Raw genomic sequence first — 25,064 nt, forward strand, 5'->3', positions numbered from 1 at the left:
AGGTCTCTGTGACCCCCAGGTCTCTCTTACCGTTTCTCTGTGACCCCCAGGTCTCTGTGACCCCCAGGTCTCTTACCGTTTCTCTGTGACCCCCAGGTCTCTGTGACCCCCAGGTCTCTCTTACCGTTTCTCTGTGACCCCCAGGTCTCTTACCGTTTCTCTGTGACCCCCAGGTCTCTGTGACCCCCAGGTCTCTCTTACCATTTCTCTGTGACCCCCCCAGGTCTCTGTGACCCCCAGGTCTCTCTTACCGTTTCTCTGTGACCCCCCCAGGTCTCTGTGACCCCCAGGTCTCTTACCGTTTCTCTGTGACCCCCAGGTCTCTGTGTAACAGTGTGAGGTCAGCGGTCATGTCTCCCATGTGGAGCAGCAGGGCCAGGCAGTACGCTGCTACCTTCACACGCATCGACGTAGACACCACGTTCTGCACCCTACACACACACACACACACACACACACACACACACACATCAGTAACGTTCCGCACCCTACACACACACACACACACACACACACACATCAGTAACGTTCTGCACCCTACACACACACATCAGTAACGTTCTGCACCCTACACACACACACATCAGTAACGTTCTGCACCCTACACACACACACGCATCAGTAACGTTCTGCACCCTACACACACACACACACACACTAGTAATGTTCTGCACCCTACACACATATACACCAATGTAGCTACTGCATTTAACTAAATCTGTTTTAAACTCAGAGTAGGGAAAGGAGAGCTCTATTCCCTATGTAGGGTGGCTATGTAGGGTGCTATGTAGGGCGCTATTTGAGAAGCAGACGATCTATGGTCCCGGGTCAAAAGTCATACACTCTATCTATCTATCTATCTATCTATCTATCTATCTATCTATCTACATCTCTATCTACATCTCTATCTACATCTCTATCTATAAGGGCGTAGGGTGCCAGTGAGTGGACAGCTACCTGCCGTTATTGAAGGTCTATCTATCTATCTATAAGGGCGTAGGGTGCCAGTGAGTGGACAGCTACCTGCCGTTATTGAAGGTCTATCTATCTATCTATAAGGGCGTAGGGTGCCAGTGAGTGGACAGCTACCTGCCGTTATTGAAGGTCTATCTATCTATCTATAAGGGCGTAGGGTGCCAGTGAGTGGACAGCTACCTGCCGTTATTGAAGGTCTATCTATCTATCTATAAGGGCGTAGGGTGCCAGTGAGTGGACAGCTACCTGCCGTTATTGAAGGTCTATCTATCTATCTATAAGGGCGTAGGGTGCCAGTGAGTGGACAGCTACCTGCCGTTATTGAAGGTCTATCTATCTATCTATAAGGGCGTAGGGTGCCAGTGAGTGGACAGCTACCTGCCGTTATTGAAGGTCTATCTATCTATCTATAAGGGCGTAGGGTGCCAGTGAGTGGACAGCTACCTGCCGTTATTGAAGGTCTATCTATCTATCTATAAGGGCGTAGGGTGCCAGTGAGTGGACAGCTACCTGCCGTTATTGAAGGTCTATCTATCTATCTATAAGGGCGTAGGGTGCCAGTGAGTGGACAGCTACCTGCCGTTATTGAAGGTCTATCTATCTATCTATAAGGGCGTAGGGTGCCAGTGAGTGGACAGCTACCTGCCGTTATTGAAGGTCTATCTATCTATCTATAAGGGCGTAGGGTGCCAGTGAGTGGACAGCTACCTGCCGTTATTGAAGGTCTATCTATCTATCTATAAGGGCGTAGGGTGCCAGTGAGTGGACAGCTACCTGCCGTTATTGAAGGTCTATCTATCTATCTATAAGGGCGTAGGGTGCCAGTGAGTGGACAGCTACCTGCCGTTATTGAAGGTCTATCTATCTATCTATAAGGGCGTAGGGTGCCAGTGAGTGGACAGCTACCTGCCGTTATTGAAGGTCTATCTATCTATCTATAAGGGCGTAGGGTGCCAGTGAGTGGACAGCTACCTGCCGTTATTGAAGGTCTATCTATCTATCTATAAGGGCGTAGGGTGCCAGTGAGTGGACAGCTACCTGCCGTTATTGAAGGTCTATCTATCTATCTATAAGGGCGTAGGGTGCCAGTGAGTGGACAGCTACCTGCCGTTATTGAAGGTCTATCTATCTATAAGGGCGTAGGGTGCCAGTGAGTGGACAGCTACCTGCCGTTATTGAAGGTCTATCTATCTATCTATAAGGGCGTAGGGTGCCAGTGAGTGGACAGCTACCTGCCGTTATTGAAGGTCTATCTATCTATCTATAAGGGCGTAGGGTGCCAGTGAGTGGACAGCTACCTGCCGTTATTGAAGGTCTATCTATCTATCTATCTATAAGGGCGTAGGGTGCCAGTGAGTGGACAGCTACCTGCCGTTATTGAAGGTCTATCTATCTATCTATAAGGGCGTAGGGTGTCAGTGAGTGGACAGCTACCTGCCGTTATTGAAGGTCTATCTATCTATCTATAAGGGCGTAGGGTGCCAGTGAGTGGACAGCTACCTGCCGTTATTGAAGGTCTATCTATCTATCTATAAGGGCGTAGGGTGCCAGTGAGTGGACAGCTACCTGCCGTTATTGAAGGTCTATCTATCTATCTATAAGGGCGTAGGGTGCCAGTGAGTGGACAGCTACCTGCCGTTATTGAAGGTCTATCTATCTATCTATAAGGGCGTAGGGTGCCAGTGAGTGGACAGCTACCTGCCGTTATTGAAGGTCTATCTATCTATCTATAAGGGCGTAGGGTGTCAGTGAGTGGACAGCTACCTGCCGTTATTGAAGGTCTATCTATCTATCTATAAGGGCGTAGGGTGCCAGTGAGTGGACAGCTACCTGCCGTTATTGAAGGTCTATCTATCTATCTATAAGGGCGTAGGGTGCCAGTGAGTGGACAGCTACCTGCCGTTATTGAAGGTCTATCTATCTATCTATAAGGGCGTAGGGTGCCAGTGAGTGGACAGCTACCTGCCGTTATTGAAGGTCTATCTATCTATCTATAAGGGCGTAGGGTGCCAGTGAGTGGACAGCTACCTGCCGTTATTGAAGGTCTATCTATCTATCTATAAGGGCGTAGGGTGCCAGTGAGTGGACAGCTACCTGCCGTTATTGAAGGTCTATCTATCTATCTATAAGGGCGTAGGGTGCCAGTGAGTGGACAGCTACCTGCCGTTATTGAAGGTCTATCTATCTATCTATAAGGGCGTAGGGTGCCAGTGAGTGGACAGCTACCTGCCGTTATTGAAGGTCTATCTATCTATCTATAAGGGCGTAGGGTGCCAGTGAGTGGACAGCTACCTGCCGTTATTGAAGGTCTATCTATCTATCTATAAGGGCGTAGGGTGCCAGTGAGTGGACAGCTACCTGCCGTTATTGAAGGTCTATCTATCTATCTATAAGGGCGTAGGGTGCCAGTGAGTGGACAGCTACCTGCCGTTATTGAAGGTCTATCTATCTATCTATAAGGGCGTAGGGTGCCAGTGAGTGGACAGCTACCTGCCGTTATTGAAGGTCTATCTATCTATCTATAAGGGCGTAGGGTGCCAGTGAGTGGACAGCTACCTGCCGTTATTGAAGGTCTATCTATCTATCTATAAGGGCGTAGGGTGCCAGTGAGTGGACAGCTACCTGCCGTTATTGAAGGTCTATCTATCTATCTATAAGGGCGTAGGGTGCCAGTGAGTGGACAGCTACCTGCCGTTATTGAAGGTCTATCTATCTATCTATAAGGGCGTAGGGTGCCAGTGAGTGGACAGCTACCTGCCGTTATTGAAGGTCTATCTATCTATCTATAAGGGCGTAGGGTGCCAGTGAGTGGACAGCTACCTGCCGTTATTGAAGGTCTATCTATCTATCTATAAGGGCGTAGGGTGCCAGTGAGTGGACAGCTACCTGCCGTTATTGAAGGTCTATCTATCTATCTATAAGGGCGTAGGGTGCCAGTGGGTGGACAGCTACCTGCCGTTATTGAAGGTCTATCTATCTATCTATAAGGGCGTAGGGTGCCAGTGAGTGGACAGCTACCTGCCGTTATTGAAGGTCTATCTATCTATCTATAAGGGCGTAGGGTGCCAGTGAGTGGACAGCTACCTGCCGTTATTGAAGGTCTATCTATCTATCTATAAGGGCGTAGGGTGCCAGTGGGTGGACAGCTACCTGCCGTTATTGAAGGTCTATCTATCTATCTATCTATAAGGGCGTAGGGTGCCAGTGAGTGGACAGCTACCTGCCGTTATTGAAGGTCTATCTATCTATCTATAAGGGCGTAGGGTGCCAGTGAGTGGACAGCTACCTGCCGTTATTGAAGGTCTATCTATCTATCTATAAGGGCGTAGGGTGCCAGTGAGTGGACAGCTACCTGCCGTTATTGAAGGTTTCCACGGTGAAGGTCCTCATCAGCTTGGTGTGGATGATACGAGGACAGCCCTCCTCCTGCCCGACTGAAAAACAACATTAACACAACCCTCCTCCTGCCCCGACTGGAAAACAACATTAACACAACCCTCTCCTGCCCTGACTGGAAAACAACATTAACACAGCCCTCCTCCTGCCCGACTGGAAAACAACATTAACACAACCCTCCTCCTGCCCGACTGAAAAACAACATTAACACAACCCTCCTCCTGCCCTGACTGGAAACAACATTACACAGCCCTCCTCCTGCCCGACTGGAAAACAACATTAACACAACCCTCCTCCTGCCCGACTGAAAAACAACATTAACACAACCCTCCTCCTGCCCCGACTGAAAAACAACATTAACACAGCCCTCCTCCTGCCCGACTGAAAAACAACATTAACACAACCCTCCTCCTGCCCTGACTGGAAAACAACATTAACACAACCCTCCTCCTGCCCGACTGGAAAACAATTAACACAACCCTCCTCCTGCCCGACTGGAAAACAACATTAACACAGCCCTCCTCCCGCCCTGACTGGAAAACAACATTAACACAGCCCTCCTCCTGCCCGACTGAAAAACAACATTAACACAGCCCTCCTCCTGCCCGACTGGAAAACAACATTAACACAACCCTCCTCCTGCCCCGACTGGAAAACAACATTAACACAACCCTCCTCCTGCCCTGACTGGAAAACAACATTAACACAACCCTCCTCCTGCCCCGACTGGAAAACAACATTAACACAACCCTCCTCCTGCCCTGACTGGAAAACAACATTAACACAACCCTCCTCCTGCCCGACTGGAAAACAACATTAACACAACCCTCCTCCTGCCCGACTGAAAAACAACATTAACACAACCCTCCTCCTGCCCGACTGAAAAACAACATTAACACAGCCCTCCTCCTGCCCGACTGGAAAACAACATTAACACAACCCTCCTCCTGCCCGACTGGAAAACAACATTAACACAGCCCTCCTCCCGCCCTGACTGGAAAACAACATTAACACAACCCTCCTCCTGCCCTGACTGGAAAACAACATTAACACAACCCTCCTGCCCGACTGAAAAACAACATTAACACAGCCCTCCTCCTGCCCTGACTGGAAAACAACATTAACACAACCCTCCTCCTGCCCCGACTGGAAAACAACATTAACACAACCCTCTTCCTGCCCTGACTGGAAAACAACATTAACACAACCCTCCTCCTGCCCCGACTGGAAAACAACATTAACACAACCCTCCTCCTGCCCGACTGGAAAACAACATTAACACAACCCTCCTCCTGCCCTGACTGGAAAACAACATTAACACAACCCTCCTCCTGCCCTGACTGGAAAACAACATTAACACAGCCCTCCTCCTGCCCTGACTGGAAAACAACATTAACACAACCCTCCTCCTGCCCTGACTGGAAAACAACATTAACACAACCCTCCTCCTGCCCGACTGGAAAACAACATTAACACAACCCTCCTCCTGCCCTGACTGGAAAACAACATTAACACAGCCCTCCTCCTGCCCCGACTGGAAAACAACATTAACACAACCCTCCTCCTGCCCTGACTGGAAAACAACATTAACACAGCCCTCCTCCTGCCCTGACTGGAAAACATTAACACAGCCCTCCTCCTGCCCTGACTGGAAAACAACATTAACACAACCCTCCTCCTGCCCCGACTGGAAAACAACATTAACACAACCCTCCTCCTGCCCCGACTGGAAAACAACATTAACACAGCCCTCCTCCTGCCCTGACTGGAAAACAACATTAACACAGCCCTCCTCCTGCCCGACTGGAAAACAACATTAACACAACCCTCCTCCTGCCCGACTGGAAAACAACATTAACACAACCCTCCTCCTGCCCTGACTGGAAAACAACATTAACACAGCCCTCCTCCTGCCCCGACTGGAAAACAACATTAACACAGCCCTCCTCCTGCCCCGACTGGAAAACAACATTAACACAACCCTCCTCCTGCCCTGACTGGAAAACAACATTAACACAACCCTCCTCCTGCCCTGACTGGAAAACAACATTAACACAGCCCTCCTCCTGCCCTGACTGGAAAACAACATTAACACAACCCTCCTCCTGCCCTGACTGGAAAACAACATTAACACAGCCCTCCTCCTGCCCTGACTGGAAAACAACATTAACACAGCCCTCCTCCTGCCCGACTGGAAAACAACATTAACACAGCCCTCCTCCTGCCCTGACTGGAAAACAACATTAACACAGCCCTCCTCCTGCCCTGACTGGAAAACAACATTAACACAACCCTCCTCCTGCCCTGACTGGAAAACAACATTAACACAACCCTCCTCCTGCCCTGACTGGAAAACAACATTAACACAGCCCTCCTCCTGCCCGACTGAAAAACAACATTAACACAACCCTCCTCCTGCCCGACTGAAAACAACATTAACACAGCCCTCCTCCTGCCCGACTGGAAAACAACATTAACACACCCTCCTCCTGCCCGACTGGAAAACAACATTAACACAGCCCTCCTCCCGCCCTGACTGGAAAACAACATTAACACAACCCTCCTCCTGCCCTGACTGGAAAACAACATTAACACAACCCTCCTCCTGCCCGACTGAAAACAACATTAACACACCCTCCTCCTGCCCGACTGAAAACAACATTAACACAACCCTCCTCCTGCCCCGACTGGAAAACAACATTAACACAACCCTCTCCTGCCCGACTGGAAAACAACATTAACACACCCTCCTCCGCCCGACTGGAAAACAACATTAACACAACCCTCCTCCTGCCCGACTGGAAAACAACATTAACACAACCCTCCTCCTGCCCCGACTGGAAAACAACATTAACACAGCCCTCCTCCTGCCCCGACTGGAAAACAACATTAACACAGCCCTCCTCCTGCCCTGACTGGAAAACAACATTAACACAGCCCTCCTCCTGCCCTGACTGGAAAACAACATTAACACAGCCCTCCTCCTGCCCTGACTGGAAAACAACATTAACACAGCCCTCCTCCTGCCCTGACTGGAAAACAACATTAACACAGCCCTCCTCCTGCCCTGACTGGAAAACAACATTAACACAACCCTCCTCCTGCCCTGACTGGAAAACAACATTAACACAGCCCTCCTCCTGCCCTGACTGGAAAACAACATTAACACAGCCCTCCTCCTGCCCTGACTGGAAAACAACATTAACACAACCCTCCTCCTGCCCGACTGGAAAACAACATTAACACAACCCTCCTCCTGCCCCGACTGGAAAACAACATTAACACAACCCTCCTCCTGCCCTGACTGGAAAACAACATTAACACAACCCTCCTCCTGCCCGACTGGAAAACAACATTAACACAACCTTTAACCCGGGATTCAATCAAAGGCGCATCGTCGGCCGCGTGCCTTTTTAAAAAAAGTCAATTTCCCCGGATGTTCAGAGATCATGTTCTCGGTAAACACTACAGGTGCTCAAACGAGGATTTTTTTTTTTTTTTAAGTCAACACTTGCTTCTCGTACACACACACACACACGGCGTGGCACTCACACTTGCGGGTGATGTTTTTCTGCCGTGCCAGTTTGATCAGCAGGAGGAGGTAGAAAGCACAGCGAGCCTGTCTCTCTCTGGCCACGCCCTCTCTGGGCAGGCTCTCCAACTGACGCACCACGCTCAGACACCTGGAACAACACGTCAACAACAACAACAACAAGGTCAATAAGTCGTCAACAACAACGTGGTCAGCAGTAGCCGTGTTGTAGTCCTACCCTCCATCTGTTATCTTGTGTAGTTCCTCTGGGGTCAGGGCGGCCATCTTAGAGCCAGCAGCATCCAGGGCATCATACTCCACTGGAGACAGGACTGGGACTCAGGTAAGGACTCACACACCTTAACCTGGAGTCACACACACACACCTTAACCTGGAGTCACACACACACACCTTAACCTGGAGTCACACACACACACCTTAACCTGGAGTCACACACACACACACACCTTAACCTGGAGTCACACACACCTTAACCTGGAGTCTCACACTTAACCTGGACACACACACACCTTAACCTGGAGTCACACACACACACCTTAACCTGGAGTCACACACACACACACCTTAACCTGGAGTCCACACACCTTAACCTGGAGTCCACACACACACACACACACCTTAACCTGGAGTCACACACACACACACACACCTTAACCTGGAGTCACACACACACACACACACACACACACACCTTAACCTGGAGTCACACACACACACCTTAACCTGGAGTCACACACACACACCTTAACCTGGAGTCACACACACACACACACACACACACACCTTAGCCTGGAGTCACACACACCTTAACCTGGAGCCACACACACACACACACACACACACACACACACACACACACACACACACACACACACACACACACACCTTAACCTGGAGCCACACACACACCTTAACCTGGAGCCACACACACCAGGAGTCCAGGTGAAGGATACTGTCTTCAAACAGGTAGACGTGTTGAGGTGTGTCAGCGTCGGGGAAGCAGGGAGGAAGGTAATGAGATACTTCAGACTGGGACTCTGCCTGAACAACCTCCTGCTGCAGGGCTGGAGAGAGGAAACACTCACTAGGTTACAGCTGTGTGTGTGTGTGTGTGTGTTACATTCCACTACCTTCTGGTCTGACCTTGTCTAGACATATACAGCGCCTTCGGAAAGTATTCAGACCCCTTGACTTTTTCCACATTTTGTTACATTACAGTCTTGTTCTAAAATGGATTACATTGATGAGGGGAAAAAAACAATCACAATACCCCATAATGACATCACAATACCCCATAATGACATCACAATACCCCATAATGACATCACAATACCCCATAATGACATCACAATACCCCATAATGACATCACAATACCCCAAAATACCCCATAATGACATCACAAGACCCCATAATGACAAAGCAGAAACAGGTCTAACAATTTAGGCAAAAGTAAAATAACTGAAATATCACATTTACATAAGTATTCAGACCCTTTACTCAGTACTTTGTTGAAGCACCTTTGGCAGCGATTACAGCCTCGAAGTCTATCTTGGGTATGACGCTACAAGCTTGGCACACCTGTATTTGGGGAGTTTCTCCCATTCTTCTCTGCAGATCCTCTAAAGCTCTGTCAGGTTGGATGGGGAGCGTCGCTGCACAGCTATTTTCAGGTCTCTCCAGAGATGTTAGATCGGGTTCAAGTCCGGGCTCTGGCAGGGCCACTCATAGGACATTCAGAGACTTGTCCCGAAGCCACTCCTGCATTGTCTTGGCTGTGTGCTTAGGGTCGTTGTCCTGTTGGAAGGTGAACCTTCACCCCAGTCTGAGGTCCTGAGCGCTCTGGAGCAGGTTTTCATCAAGGATCTCTCTGTACTTTGCTCCGTTCATCTTTCCCTCGATCCTGACTAGTCTCCCAGACCCTGCTGCTGAAAAACATCCCCACAGCATGATGCTGCCACCACCATGCTTCACCGTAGAGATGGTGCCAGGTTTCCTCCAGACGTGACGCTTGGCATTCAGGCCAAAGAGTTCAATCTTGGTTCATCAGACCAGAGAATATTGTTTATCATGGTCTGAGAGTCTTTAGGTGCCTTTTGGCAAACTCCAAGCGGGCTGTCATGTGCCTTTTACTGAGGAGTGGCTTCCGTCTGGCCTGATTGGTGGAGTGCTGCAGAGATGGTTGTCCTTCTGGAAGGTTCTCCCATCTCCACAGAGGAACTCTGTCAGAGTGACCATTGGGTTCTTCTCCCCCGATTGGTCAGTTTGGCCGGGCGGCCAGCTCTAGGAAGAGTCTTGGTGGTTCCAAACTTCTTCCATTTAAGAATGATGGAGGCCACAGTGTTCTTGGGGACCTTCAATCTGTAGAAATGTTTTGGTACCCTTCCCCAGATCTGTGCCTCGACACAATCCTGTCTCTGAGCTCTACGGACAATTCCTTCGACCTCTTGGCTTGGTTTTTGCTCTGACATGCACTGTCAACTGTGTGCCTTTTCAAATCAATTGAATTTACCACAGGTGGACTCCAATCAAGTTGTAGAAACATCTCAAGGATGATCAATGGAAACAGGATGCACTTGAACTCAATTCAGAGTCTCATACCGAAGGGTCTGAATACTTCTTTTGGTTTATTTTTAATAAATATGCAAACATTTCTAAACCTGTTTTCGCTTTGTCATTATGGGGTATTATGAGGTCATTATGGGGTATTGTGATGTCATTATGGGGTATTGTGATGTCATTATGGGGTATTGTGAGGTCATTATGGGGTATTGTGATGTCATTATGGGGTATTGTGATGTCATTATGGGGTATTGTGTGTCGATTTGAGGATTTAAAAAATGTGTAAAAAGGGAAGGGGTCTGAATACTTCCCAAATGTACTGTAGGAGTGTGTGTGTGTGGGTAGGTATACATGTGTGTGTGGGGGTAGGTATACAGGTGTGTGTTACCTTCCAGACCCTTCTGGTCTATGACGGAGTGGGCAGCCTTTGCTACAGCGCTCTGCAGGGTCTCACTGCCCACCTGGTTCAGCCTCCTGGAAGTCAGAGCTCTCTTCTGCTTGTTGGTCCCAAACGCCTCGATCAGAGAGTCCACCTGGGGGAGGGATTACTTATTCATTCTGATGATGTGATCAAATGCAGATTATAAATGTAGCCCAGCAGTGGATTTAGTAAAACAACGACACTAAAAACGTGTTAAACCTGACAGGAAGTATTGGGGGGAAACTCTAATCCCTGGACTAGAGACTAAAGAGGAGGGGAGATGTTCAAGGCTGATACAACTCTAGAACGCTCCAGGTTCTATTTTTAACAGAAATTAATGAAGGTACCTTTTCCCTGTATGTTAGATCTGTGTTCTGGGACGCGTCATTCTCTGTCGACGACTCCCCTGGGGAAACAGACATGTTATTATCTCTGTAGACGACTCCCCTGGGAAACAGACATGTTATTATCTCTGTAGACGTCTCCCTGGGAAACAGACATGTTATTATCTCTGTCGACGACTCCCCTGGGAAACAGACATGTTATTATCTCTGTAGACGACTCCCCTGGGAAACAGACATGTTATTATCTCTGTAGACGTCTCCCCTGGGAAACAGACATGTTATTATCTCTGTAGACGACTCCCCTGGGAAACAGACATGTTATTATCTCTGTAGACGACTCCCCTGGGAAACAGACATGTTATTATCTCTGTAGACGTCTCCCCTGGGGAAACAGACATGTTATTATCTCTGTAGACGTCTCCCCTGGGAAACAGACATGTTATTATCTCTGTAGACGACTCCCCTGGGAAACAGACATGTTATTATCTCTGTCGACGACTCCCCTGGGAAACAGACAACATGTTATTATCTCTGTAGACGACTCCCCTGGGAAACAGACAACATGTTATTATCTCTGTAGACGACTCCCCTGGGAAACAGACAACATGTTATTATCTCTGTAGACGACTCCCCTGGGAAACAGACAACATGTTATTATCTCTGTAGACGACTCCCCTGGGAAACAGACATGTTATTATCTCTGTCGACGTCTCCCCTGGGAAACAGACATGTTATTATCTCTGTCGAAGACTCCCCTGGGAAACAGACATGTTATTATCTCTGTCGAAGACTCCCCTGGGAAACAGACATGTTATTATCTCTGTAGACGACTCCCCTGGGGAAACAGACATGTTATTATCTCTGTAGACGACTCCCCTGGGAAACAGACATGTTATTATCTCTGTCGACGACTCCCCTGGGAAACAGACATGTTATTATCTCTGTCGACGACTCCCCTGGGAAACAGACAACATGTTATTATCTCTGTAGACGTCTCCCCTGGGAAACAGACAACATGTTATTATCTCTGTAGACGACTCCCCTGGGAAACAGACATGTTATTATCTCTGTAGACGTCTCCCCTGGGAAACAGACAACATGTTATTATCTCTGTAGACGTCTCCCCTGGGAAACAGACATGTTATTATCTCTGTAGACGTCTCCCCTGGGAAACAGACAACATGTTATTATCTCTGTAGACGACTCCCCTGGGAAACAGACATGTTATTATCTCTGTAGACGTCTCCCCTGGGAAACAGACAACATGTTATTATCTCTGTAGACGACTCCCCTGGGAAACAGACAACATGTTATTATCTCTGTAGACGTCTCCCCTGGGAAACAGACAACATGTTATTATCTCTGTAGACGTCTCCCCTGGGAAACAGACAACATGTTATAATCTCTGTAGACGACTCCCCTGGGAAACAGACATGTTATTATCTCTGTAGACGACTCCCCTGGGAAACAGACATGTTATCATCTCTGTAGACGACTCCCCTGGGAAACAGACATGTTATTATCTCTGTAGACGACTCCCCTGGGAAACAGACATGTTATTATCTCTGTAGACGACTCCCCTGGGAAACAGACATGTTATTATCTCTGTAGACGACTCCCCTGGGAAACAGACATGTTATTATCTCTGTAGACGACTCCCCTGGGAAACAGACAACATGTTATTATCTCTGTAGACGACTCCCCTGGGAAACAGACAACATGTTATTATCTCTGTAGACGACTCCCCTGGGAAACAGACATGTTATTATCTCTGTAGACGACTCCCCTGGGAAACAGACATGTTATTATCTCTGTAGACGTCTCCCCTGGGAAACAGACATGTTATTATCTCTGTAGACGACTCCCCTGGGAAACAGACATGTTATTATCTCTGTAGACGTCTCCCCTGGGAAACAGACATGTTATTATCTCTGTAGACGACTCCCCTGGTTGGTTAGGGGCTCGTCAGTCAGCATTTGACGTTAAGGTCTCGCTACACCGGTCGTATTGGGCGCATGTGACAAAAATACACATTTGATTTGATTTTGTACAGACATTCATCCAGCCTGTTTTAAAAAACAAGAAGTTGATGACCCAATCAACCTCTAGGTCCTTGTGGAGATCTGAGATTTGATTGGTATAGGTCAGTGTTGCTCAACTCCAGTCCTCCAGTACCTCCAACAGCCCAACTCCAGTCCTCCAGCACGCCCAACTCCAGTCCCCCCCAACAGCCCAACTCCAGTCCCCCCCAACAGCCCAACTCCAGTCCCCCCCAACAGCCCAACTCCAGTCCCCCCCAACAGCCCAACTCCAGTCCCTCAGTACACACTGTTGTCGTCCCGGGGAAAACTCACCTGATTGACCCCATCGAAAGGCCAGTTATAGGTAATATGGTGAAAGCTCCACCTAGCCAATCAGAGGGCTGGTAAATCCTCTCAGATCTCTACCAGTGTGTATGGCTTAGTGGTTGATTTGGGACTGGGCTGATGCCTTGTGGAGAGTAGTCCTCCCGTATCCTTACCACCCTGCTACACTACAGCCGTCGGCCATCGAGGGAACGTTTCCTTTGATTATCAACGAGAGCTGCTCTACTCTCCCGCGTCACGTCCAATGGCAGCGTCCAATGGCAGCGTCCAAAGGTCAAGAGTCGCAGAGGTTCAATTCTCGACGGCTGACCCATTCTATCTTCTGAATTTAAATTATAACAAATCAAATTTGGTTTCTGGTGTAGCAGGTAGAAGGTTTACATTGACCCCATGCTGAAGGGTTTATCTGTACCTGGGATGATGGACTGTAGGTAGAAGGTTTACATTGACCCCATGCTGAAGGGTTTATCTGTACCTGGGATGATGGACTGCAGGTAGAAGGTTTACATTGACCCCATGCTGAAGGGTTTATCTGTACCTGGGATGATGGACTGTAGGTAGAAGGTTTACATTGACCCCATGCTGAAGGGTTTATCTGTACCTGGGATGATGGACTGCAGGTAGAAGGTTTACATTGACCCCATGCTGAAGGGTTTATCTGTACCTGGGATGATGGACTGTAGGTAGAAGGTTTACATTGACCCCATGCTGAAGGGTTTATCTGTACCTGGGATGATGGACTGTAGGTAGAAGGTTTACATTGACCCCATGCTGAAGGGTTTATCTGTACCTGGGATGATGGACTGTAGGTAGAAGGTTTACATTGACCCCATGCTGAAGGGTTTATCTGTACCTGGGATGATGGACTGTAGGTAGAAGGTTTACATTGACCCCATGCTGAAGGGTTTATCTGTACCTGGGATGATGGACTGTAGGTAGAAGGTTTACATTGACCCCATGCTGAAGGGTTTATCTGTACCTGGGATGATGGACTGCAGGTAGAAGGTTTACATTGACCCCATGCTGAAGGGTTTATCTGTACCTGGGATGATGGACTGTAGGTAGAAGGTTTACATTGACCCCATGCTGAAGGGTTTATCTGTACCTGGGATGATGGACTGCAGGTAGAAGGTTTACATTGACCCCATGCTGAAGGGTTTATCTGTACCTGGGATGATGGACTGTAGGTAGAAGGTTTACATTGACCCCATGCTGAAGGGTTTATCTGTACCTGGGATGATGGACTGTAGGTAGAAGGTTTACATTGACCCCATGCTGAAGGGTTTATCTGTACCTGGGATGATGGACTGTAGGTAGAAGGTTTACATTGACCCCATGCTGAAGGGTTTATCTGTACCTGGGATGATGGACTGCAGGTAGACCGTTTACATTGACCCCATGCTGAAGGGGTTATCTGTACCTGGGATGATGGACTGCAGGTAGAAGGTTTACATTGACCCCATGCTGAAGGGTTTATCTGTACCTGGGATGATGGACTGCAGGTAGAAGGTTTACATTGACCCCATGCTGAAGGGTTTATCTGTACCTGGGATGATGGACTGCAGGTAGAAGGTTTACATTGACCCCATGCTGAAGGGTTTATCTGTACCTGGGATGATGGACTGTAGGTAGAAGGTTTACATTGACCCCATGCTGAAGGGTTTATCTGTACCTGGGATGATGGACTGCAGGTAGAAGGTTTACATTGACCCCATGCTGAAGGGTTTATCTGTACCTGGGATGATGGACTGTAGGTAGAAGGTTTACATTGACCCCATGCTGAAGGGTTTATCTGTACCTGGGATGATGGACTGCAGGTAGACCGTTTACATTGACCCCATGCTGAAGGGTTTATCTGTACCTGGGATGATGGACTGTAGGTAGAAGGTTTACATTGACCCCATGCTGAAGGGTTTATCTGTACCTGGGATGATGGACTGTAGGTAGAAGGTTTACATTGACCCCATGCTGAAGGGTTTATCTGTACCTGGGATGATGGACTGTAGGTAGAAGGTTTACATTGACCCCATGCTGAAGGGTTTATCTGTACCTGGGATGATGGACTGCAGGTAGAAGGTTTACATTGACCCCATGCTGAAGGGTTTATCTGTACCTGGGATGATGGACTGTAGGTAGAAGGTTTACATTGACCCCATGCTGAAGGGTTTATCTGTACCTGGGATGACCGGCTGCATGTTGAAGAGTTGAGCTCTGTGCACCTCCATCTTCATGGTCTCCTTGTTCAGCACACCCACATAATACCTGGAATATAATAACACAGCTGGAATATAATAACACAGCTGAGGGTATAATACCTGGAATATAATAACACAGCTGAGGATATAATAACACACCTGGAATATAATAACACACCTGGAATATAATAACACAGCTGAGGGTATAATACCTGGAATATAATAACACAGCTGGAATATAATAACACAGCTGGAATATAATAACACAGCTGGAATATAATAACACAGCTGGAATATAATACCTGGAATATAATAACACAGCTGAGGGTATAATACCTGGAATATAATAAGACAGCTGAGGATATAATACCTGGAATATAATAACACAGCTGAGGATATAATACCTGGAATATAATAACACAGCTGAGGATATAATACCTGGAATATAATAACACAGCTGAGGATATAATACCTGGAATATAATAACACAGCTGGAATATAACAACACAGCTGAGGATATAATACCTGGAATATAATAACACAGCTGAGGATATAATACCTGGAATATAATAACACAGCTGAGGATATAATACCTGGAATATAATAACACAGCTGGAATATAACAACACAGCTGAGGATATAATACCTGGAATATAATAACACAGCTGAGGATATAATACCTGGAATATAATAACACAGCTGAGGATATAATACCTGGAATATAATAACACAGCTGAGGTTATAATACCTGGAATATAATCACACAGCTGAGGTTATAATACCTGGAATATAATAACACAGCTGGAATATAATCACACAGCTGAGGATATAATAACACAGCTGAGGATATAATAACACAACTGAGGATATAATACCTGGAATATAATCACACAGCTGAGGGTATAATACCTGGAATATAATCACACAGCTGAGGATATAATGTATAATAACACAACTGAGGATATAATACCTGGAATATAATAACACAGCTGAGGATATAATACCTGGAATATAATAACACAACTGAGGATATAATACCTGGAATATAATAACACAGCTGAGGATATAATACCTGGAATATAATAACACAGCTGAGGATATAATACCTGGAATATAATAACACAGCTGAGGATATAATACCTGGAACATAATAACACATTGCCACCCTGCCGCTGTTTTGGTAAACAGCTGAGGACATAATAACACATGGCCACCCTGCCACTGTTTTGGTAAACAGCTGAGGACATAATAACACATGGCCACCCTGCCACTGTTTTGGTAAACAGCTGAGGACATAATACTTTGTAAACAAAAACTTACTTGCAAAGGTTGTTGCATTTTAGGGATTCTGTTCCAAAGTTATTCCCAACATAGGAGAGTCTTTGTGATTCTGCAACCTGACACAGAAAGAAGACCATGTTAGAGAGAAGTAGCCTAAAACACAGACAGAAGGACCATGTTAGAGAGAAGTAGCCTAAAACACAGACAGAAGGACCATGTTAGAGAGAAGTAGCCTAAAACACAGAAAGAAGGACCATGTTAGAGAGAAGTAGCCTAAAACACAGACAGAAGGACCATGTTAGAGAGAAGTAGCCTAAAACACAGACAGAAGGACCATGTTAGAGAGAAGTAGCCTAAAACACAGAAAGAAGACCATGTTAGAGAGAAGTAGCCTAAAACACAGACAGAAGGACCATGTTAGAGAGAAGTAGCCTAAAACACAGACAGAAGAGGACCATGTTAGAGAGAAGTAGCCTAAAACACAGACAGAAGACCATGTTAGAGAGAAGTAGCCTAAAACACAGACAGAAGGACCATGTTAGAGAGAAGTAGCCTAAAACACAGACAGAAGGACCATGTTAGAGAGAAGTAGCCTAAAACACAGACAGAAGGACCATGTTAGAGAGAAGTAGCCTAAAACACAGACAGAAGGACCATGTTAGAGAGAAGTAGCCTAAAACACAGACAGAAGGACCATGTTAGAGAGAAGTAGCCTAAAACACAGACAGAAGGACCATGTTAGAGAGAAGTAGCCTAAAACACAGACAGAAGGACCATGTTAGAGAGAAGTAGCCTAAAACACAGACAGAAGGACCATGTTAGAGAGAAGTAGCCTAAAACACAGACAGAAGGACCATGTTAGAGAGAAGTAGCCTAAAACACAGACAGAAGGACCATGTTAGAGAGAAGTAGCCTAAAACACAGACAGAAGGACCATGTTAGAGAGAAGTAGCCTAAAACACAGACAGAAGGACCATGTTAGAGAGAAGTAGCCTAAAACACAGACAGAAGGACCATGTTAGAGAGAAGTAGCCTAAAACACAGACAGAAGGACCATGTTAGAGAGAAGTAGCCTAAAACACAGACAGAAGGACCATGTTAGAGAGAAGTAGCCTAAAACACAGACAGAAGACCATGTTAGAGAGAAGTAGCCTAAAACACAGACAGAAGGACCATGTTAGAGAGAAGTAGCCTAAAACACAGACAGAAGGACCATGTTAGAGAGAAGTAGCCTAAAACACAGACAGAAGGACCATGTTAGAGAGAAGTAGCCTAAAACACAGACAGAAGGACCATGTTAGAGAGAAGTAGCCTAAAACACAGACAGAAGGACCATGTTAGAGAGAAGTAGCCTAAAACACAGACAGAAGGACCATGTTAGAGAGAAGTAGCCTAAAACACAGACAGAAGGACCATGTTAGAGAGAAGTAGCCTAAAACACAGACAGAAGGACCATGTTAGAGAGAAGTAGCCTAAAACACAGACAGAAGGACCATGTTAGAGAGAAGTAGCCTAAAACACAGACAGAAGGACCATGTTAGAGAGAAGTAGCCTAAAACACAGACAGAAGGACCATGTTAGAGAGAAGTAGCCTAAAACACAGACAGAAGGACCATGTTAGAGAGAAGTAGCCTAAAACACAGACAGAAGGACCATGTTAGAGAGAAGTAGCCTAAAACACAGACAGAAGGACCATGTTAGAGAGAAGTAGCCTAAAACACAGACAGAAGGACCATGTTAGAGAGAAGTAGCCTAAAACACAGACAGAAGGACCATGTTAGAGAGAAGTAGCCTAAAACACAGACAGAAGGACCATGTTAGAGAGAAGTAGCCTAAAACACAGACAGAAGGACCATGTTAGAGAGAAGTAGCCTAAAACACAGACAGAAGGACCATGTTAGAGAGAAGTAGCCTAAAACACAGACAGAAGGACCATGTTAGAGAGAAGTAGCCTAAAACACAGACAGAAGGACCATGTTAGAGAGAAGTAGCCTAAAACACAGAAGAAGACATGTTAGAGAGAAGTAGCCTAAAACACAGACAGAAGGACCATGTTAGAGAGAAGTAGCCTAAAACACAGACAGAAGGACCATGTTAGAGAGAAGTAGCCTAAAACACAGACAGAAGGACCATGTTAGAGAGAAGTAGCCTAAAACACAGACAGAAGGACCATGTTAGAGAGAAGTAGCCTAAAACACAGACAGAAGGACCATGTTAGAGAGAAGTAGCCTAAAACACAGACAGAAGGACCATGTTAGAGAGAAGTAGCCTAAAACACAGACAGAAGAAGACCATGTTAGAGAGAAGTAGCCTAAAACACAGACAGAAGGACCATGTTAGAGAGAAGTAGCCTAAAACACAGACAGAAGGACCATGTTAGAGAGAAGTAGCCTAAAACACAGACAGAAGGACCATGTTAGAGAGAAGTAGCCTAAAACACAGACAGAAGGACCATGTTAGAGAGAAGTAGCCTAAAACACAGACAGAAGGACCATGTTAGAGAGAAGTAGCCTAAAACACAGACAGAAGGACCATGTTAGAGAGAAGTAGCCTAAAACACAGACAGAAGGACCATGTTAGAGAGAAGTAGCCTAAAACACAGACAGAAGGACCATGTTAGAGAGAAGTAGCCTAAAACACAGACAGAAGGACCATGTTAGAGAGAAGTAGCCTAAAACACAGACAGAAGGACCATGTTAGAGAGAAGTAGCCTAAAACACAGACAGAAGGACCATGTTAGAGAGAAGTAGCCTAAAACACAGACAGAAGGACCATGTTAGAGAGAAGTAGCCTAAAACACAGACAGAAGGACCATGTTAGAGAGAAGTAGCCTAAAACACAGACAGAAGGACCATGTTAGAGAGAAGTAGCCTAAAACACAGACAGAAGGACCATGTTAGAGAGAAGTAGCCTAAAACACAGACAGAAGGACCATGTTAGAGAGAAGTAGCCTAAAACACAGACAGAAGGACCATGTTAGAGAGAAGTAGCCTAAAACACAGACAGAAGGACCATGTTAGAGAGAAGTAGCCTAAAACACAGACAGAAGGACCATGTTAGAGAGAAGTAGCCTAAAACACAGACAGAAGGACCATGTTAGAGAGAAGTAGCCTAAAACACAGACAGAAGGACCATGTTAGAGAGAAGTAGCCTAAAACACAGACAGAAGGACCATGTTAGAGAGAAGTAGCCTAAAACACAGACAGAAGGACCATGTTAGAGAGAAGTAGCCTAAAACACAGACAGAAGGACCATGTTAGAGAGAAGTAGCCTAAAACACAGACAGAAGGACCATGTTAGAGAGAAGTAGCCTAAAACACAGACAGAAGGACCATGTTAGAGAGAAGTAGCCTAAAACACAGACAGAAGGACCATGTTAGAGAGAAGTAGCCTAAAACACAGACAGAAGGACCATGTTAGAGAGAAGTAGCCTAAAACACAGACAGAAGGACCATGTTAGAGAGAAGTAGCCTAAAACACAGACAGAAGGACCATGTTAGAGAGAAGTAGCCTAAAACACAGACAGAAGGACCATGTTAGAGAGAAGTAGCCTAAAACACAGACAGAAGGACCATGTTAGAGAGAAGTAGCCTAAAACACAGACAGAAGGACCATGTTAGAGAGAAGTAGCCTAAAACACAGACAGAAGGACCATGTTAGAGAGAAGTAGCCTAAAACACAGACAGAAGGACCATGTTAGAGAGAAGTAGCCTAAAACACAGACAGAAGGACCATGTTAGAGAGAAGTAGCCTAAAACACAGACAGAAGGACCATGTTAGAGAGAAGTAGCCTAAAACACAGACAGAAGGACCATGTTAGAGAGAAGTAGCCTAAAACACAGACAGAAGGACCATGTTAGAGAGAAGTAGCCTAAAACACAGACAGAAGGACCATGTTAGAGAGAAGTAGCCTAAAACACAGACAGAAGGACCATGTTAGAGAGAAGTAGCCTAAAACACAGACAGAAGGACCATGTTAGAGAGAAGTAGCCTAAAACACAGACAGAAGGACCATGTTAGAGAGAAGTAGCCTAAAACACAGACAGAAGGACCATGTTAGAGAGAAGTAGCCTAAAACACAGACAGAAGGACCATGTTAGAGAGAAGTAGCCTAAAACACAGACAGAAGGACCATGTTAGAGAGAAGTAGCCTAAAACACAGACAGAAGGACCATGTTAGAGAGAAGTAGCCTAAAACACAGACAGAAGGACCATGTTAGAGAGAAGTAGCCTAAAACACAGACAGAAGGACCATGTTAGAGAGAAGTAGCCTAAAACACAGACAGAAGGACCATGTTAGAGAGAAGTAGCCTAAAACACAGACAGAAGGACCATGTTAGAGAGAAGTAGCCTAAAACACAGACAGAAGGACCATGTTAGAGAGAAGTAGCCTAAAACACAGACAGAAGGACCATGTTAGAGAGAAGTAGCCTAAAACACAGACAGAAGGACCATGTTAGAGAGAAGTAGCCTAAAACACAGACAGAAGGACCATGTTAGAGAGAAGTAGCCTAAAACACAGACAGAAGGACCATGTTAGAGAGAAGTAGCCTAAAACACAGACAGAAGGACCATGTTAGAGAGAAGTAGCCTAAAACACAGACAGAAGGACCATGTTAGAGAGAAGTAGCCTAAAACACAGACAGAAGGACCATGTTAGAGAGAAGTAGCCTAAAACACAGACAGAAGGACCATGTTAGAGAGAAGTAGCCTAAAACACAGACAGAAGGACCATGTTAGAGAGAAGTAGCCTAAAACACAGACAGAAGGACCATGTTAGAGAGAAGTAGCCTAAAACACAGACAGAAGGACCATGTTAGAGAGAAGTAGCCTAAAACACAGACAGAAGGACCATGTTAGAGAGAAGTAGCCTAAAACACAGACAGAAGGACCATGTTAGAGAGAAGTAGCCTAAAACACAGACAGAAGGACCATGTTAGAGAGAAGTAGCCTAAAACACAGACAGAAGGACCATGTTAGAGAGAAGTAGCCTAAAACACAGACAGAAGGACCATGTTAGAGAGAAGTAGCCTAAAACACAGACAGAAGGACCATGTTAGAGAGAAGTAGCCTAAAACACAGACAGAAGGACCATGTTAGAGAGAAGTAGCCTAAAACACAGACAGAAGGACCATGTTAGAGAGAAGTAGCCTAAAACACAGACAGAAGGACCATGTTAGAGAGAAGTAGCCTAAAACACAGACAGAAGGACCATGTTAGAGAGAAGTAGCCTAAAACACAGACAGAAGGACCATGTTAGAGAGAAGTAGCCTAAAACACAGACAGAAGGACCATGTTAGAGAGAAGTAGCCTAAAACACAGACAGAAGGACCATGTTAGAGAGAAGTAGCCTAAAACACAGACAGAAGGACCATGTTAGAGAGAAGTAGCCTAAAACACAGACAGAAGGACCATGTTAGAGAGAAGTAGCCTAAAACACAGACAGAAGGACCATGTTAGAGAGAAGTAGCCTAAAACACAGACAGAAGGACCATGTTAGAGAGAAGTAGCCTAAAACACAGACAGAAGGACCATGTTAGAGAGAAGTAGCCTAAAACACAGACAGAAGGACCATGTTAGAGAGAAGTAGCCTAAAACACAGACAGAAGGACCATGTTAGAGAGAAGTAGCCTAAAACACAGACAGAAGGACCATGTTAGAGAGAAGTAGCCTAAAACACAGACAGAAGGACCATGTTAGAGAGAAGTAGCCTAAAACACAGACAGAAGGACCATGTTAGAGAGAAGTAGCCTAAAACACAGACAGAAGGACCATGTTAGAGAGAAGTAGCCTAAAACACAGACAGAAGGACCATGTTAGAGAGAAGTAGCCTAAAACACAGACAGAAGGACCATGTTAGAGAGAAGTAGCCTAAAACACAGACAGAAGGACCATGTTAGAGAGAAGTAGCCTAAAACACAGACAGAAGGACCATGTTAGAGAGAAGTAGCCTAAAACACAGACAGAAGGACCATGTTAGAGAGAAGTAGCCTAAAACACAGACAGAAGGACCATGTTAGAGAGAAGTAGCCTAAAACACAGACAGAAGGACCATGTTAGAGAGAAGTAGCCTAAAACACAGACAGAAGGACCATGTTAGAGAGAAGTAGCCTAAAACACAGACAGAAGGACCATGTTAGAGAGAAGTAGCCTAAAACACAGACAGAAGGACCATGTTAGAGAGAAGTAGCCTAAAACACAGACAGAAGGACCATGTTAGAGAGAAGTAGCCTAAAACACAGACAGAAGGACCATGTTAGAGAGAAGTAGCCTAAAACACAGACAGAAGGACCATGTTAGAGAGAAGTAGCCTAAAACACAGACAGAAGGACCATGTTAGAGAGAAGTAGCCTAAAACACAGACAGAAGGACCATGTTAGAGAGAAGTAGCCTAAAACACAGACAGAAGGACCATGTTAGAGAGAAGTAGCCTAAAACACAGACAGAAGGACCATGTTAGAGAGAAGTAGCCTAAAACACAGACAGAAGGACCATGTTAGAGAGAAGTAGCCTAAAACACAGACAGAAGGACCATGTTAGAGAGAAGTAGCCTAAAACACAGACAGAAGGACCATGTTAGAGAGAAGTAGCCTAAAACACAGACAGAAGGACCATGTTAGAGAGAAGTAGCCTAAAACACAGACAGAAGGACCATGTTAGAGAGAAGTAGCCTAAAACACAGACAGAAGGACCATGTTAGAGAGAAGTAGCCTAAAACACAGACAGAAGGACCATGTTAGAGAGAAGTAGCCTAAAACACAGACAGAAGGACCATGTTAGAGAGAAGTAGCCTAAAACACAGACAGAAGGACCATGTTAGAGAGAAGTAGCCTAAAACACAGACAGAAGGACCATGTTAGAGAGAAGTAGCCTAAAACACAGACAGAAGGACCATGTTAGAGAGAAGTAGCCTAAAACACAGACAGAAGGACCATGTTAGAGAGAAGTAGCCTAAAACACAGACAGAAGGACCATGTTAGAGAGAAGTAGCCTAAAACACAGACAGAAGGACCATGTTAGAGAGAAGTAGCCTAAAACACAGACAGAAGGACCATGTTAGAGAGAAGTAGCCTAAAACACAGACAGAAGGACCATGTTAGAGAGAAGTAGCCTAAAACACAGACAGAAGGAATGGTGTTTTACCCAAAGTGTCCAATATTTATCAACTGTGTGTTTTTTTGGGGTATAGATCCAAAACGGATCCTAGATCAGTGTTCTGGAGGACAACGTCACCCTATACGGTCTCACCAGCATGCGTCTGGTCTTCTTCCTAGGGTTGGTCTCATCCACGTTCTTATAGAAGCTGAAGTTCAGCTGCTCTGTGTTCCTCAGGTTGCCGTTAGAGAACTGAACTGTTGAGGAGAAGGGGATTGATGATTGACACGAATGCGTATATGTGAGGACGCTGTTCCAATGACCACAGCTCTGCCTTCAATACCATGGTGTCCTCTATGCTCACCACAAAACTCACGGCTCTGCCTTCAATACCATGGTGTCCTCTATGCTCACCACAAAACTCACAGCTCTGCCTTCAATACCATAGTGTCCTCTATACTCACCACAAAACTCAGGGCCCTGTAACTGAACTCCTCCCTATGCAACTGGGTCCTGGACTTCCTGACGGGCCGCCCCTCCAGGTGGTGAAGGTAGGCAACATTACCTCCTCTACACTGATTCTCAACACCGGGGCCCCACAAGGGTGCGTCCTCAGTCCCCTCTTGAAGTCCCTGTACACCCACGACTGCGTGGCCTCAAACTGTTCCAACTCCACCATCAAGTTCGCTGACGACACGACAGTAGTAGACCTGGATCACCAACGACGACGAGACGGCCTACAGGGAAGAGGTAGGCACTCTGACGGCGTGGTGCCAGGTAAACAACCTCTCCCCTCAACGTCAAACAAAACAAAAAGAGCTGAACGTGGGCTTCAGAAGGAACCAGGCTGAGCCCCCCCCCCCCCCCCCCCCAACAAG

At 46.1% G+C, this 25,064-nt stretch overlaps 1 protein-coding gene across 2 annotated transcripts in view; it reads right to left on the minus strand.

The window, feature by feature from the left end:
- LOC123742396 (DNA-directed RNA polymerase I subunit RPA49) overlaps positions 1-25,064 on the minus strand; it is a 28,766-nt gene that overhangs the window by 1,419 nt on the left and 2,283 nt on the right. The window contains exons 2-11 of one of the 2 annotated variants that reach the window (XM_082973850.1): positions 24,340-24,443; positions 17,131-17,207; positions 15,792-15,877; positions 11,253-11,311; positions 10,873-11,017; positions 8,878-8,988; positions 8,142-8,235; positions 7,924-8,054; positions 4,328-4,409; positions 300-431 (exon numbers count right to left, since the gene is read on the minus strand). In XM_082973850.1, coding sequence (XP_082829976.1) covers positions 300-431; positions 4,328-4,409; positions 7,924-8,054; positions 8,142-8,235; positions 8,878-8,988; positions 10,873-11,017; positions 11,253-11,311; positions 15,792-15,877; positions 17,131-17,207; positions 24,340-24,443 — 1,021 coding nt within the window. Of the gene's footprint in view, positions 1-299; positions 432-4,327; positions 4,410-7,132; positions 7,714-7,923; positions 8,055-8,141; positions 8,236-8,877; positions 8,989-10,872; positions 11,018-11,252; positions 11,312-15,791; positions 15,878-17,130; positions 17,208-24,339; positions 24,444-25,064 lie in introns of those variants that run through there. The other variant, XM_082973849.1, reaches the window with a different exon arrangement.

This window comes from Salmo salar, chromosome 04, assembly GCF_965601325.2.
Source record: "Salmo salar chromosome 04, fSalSal1, whole genome shotgun sequence".
Classification (NCBI taxonomy): domain Eukaryota; kingdom Metazoa; phylum Chordata; class Actinopteri; order Salmoniformes; family Salmonidae; genus Salmo; species Salmo salar.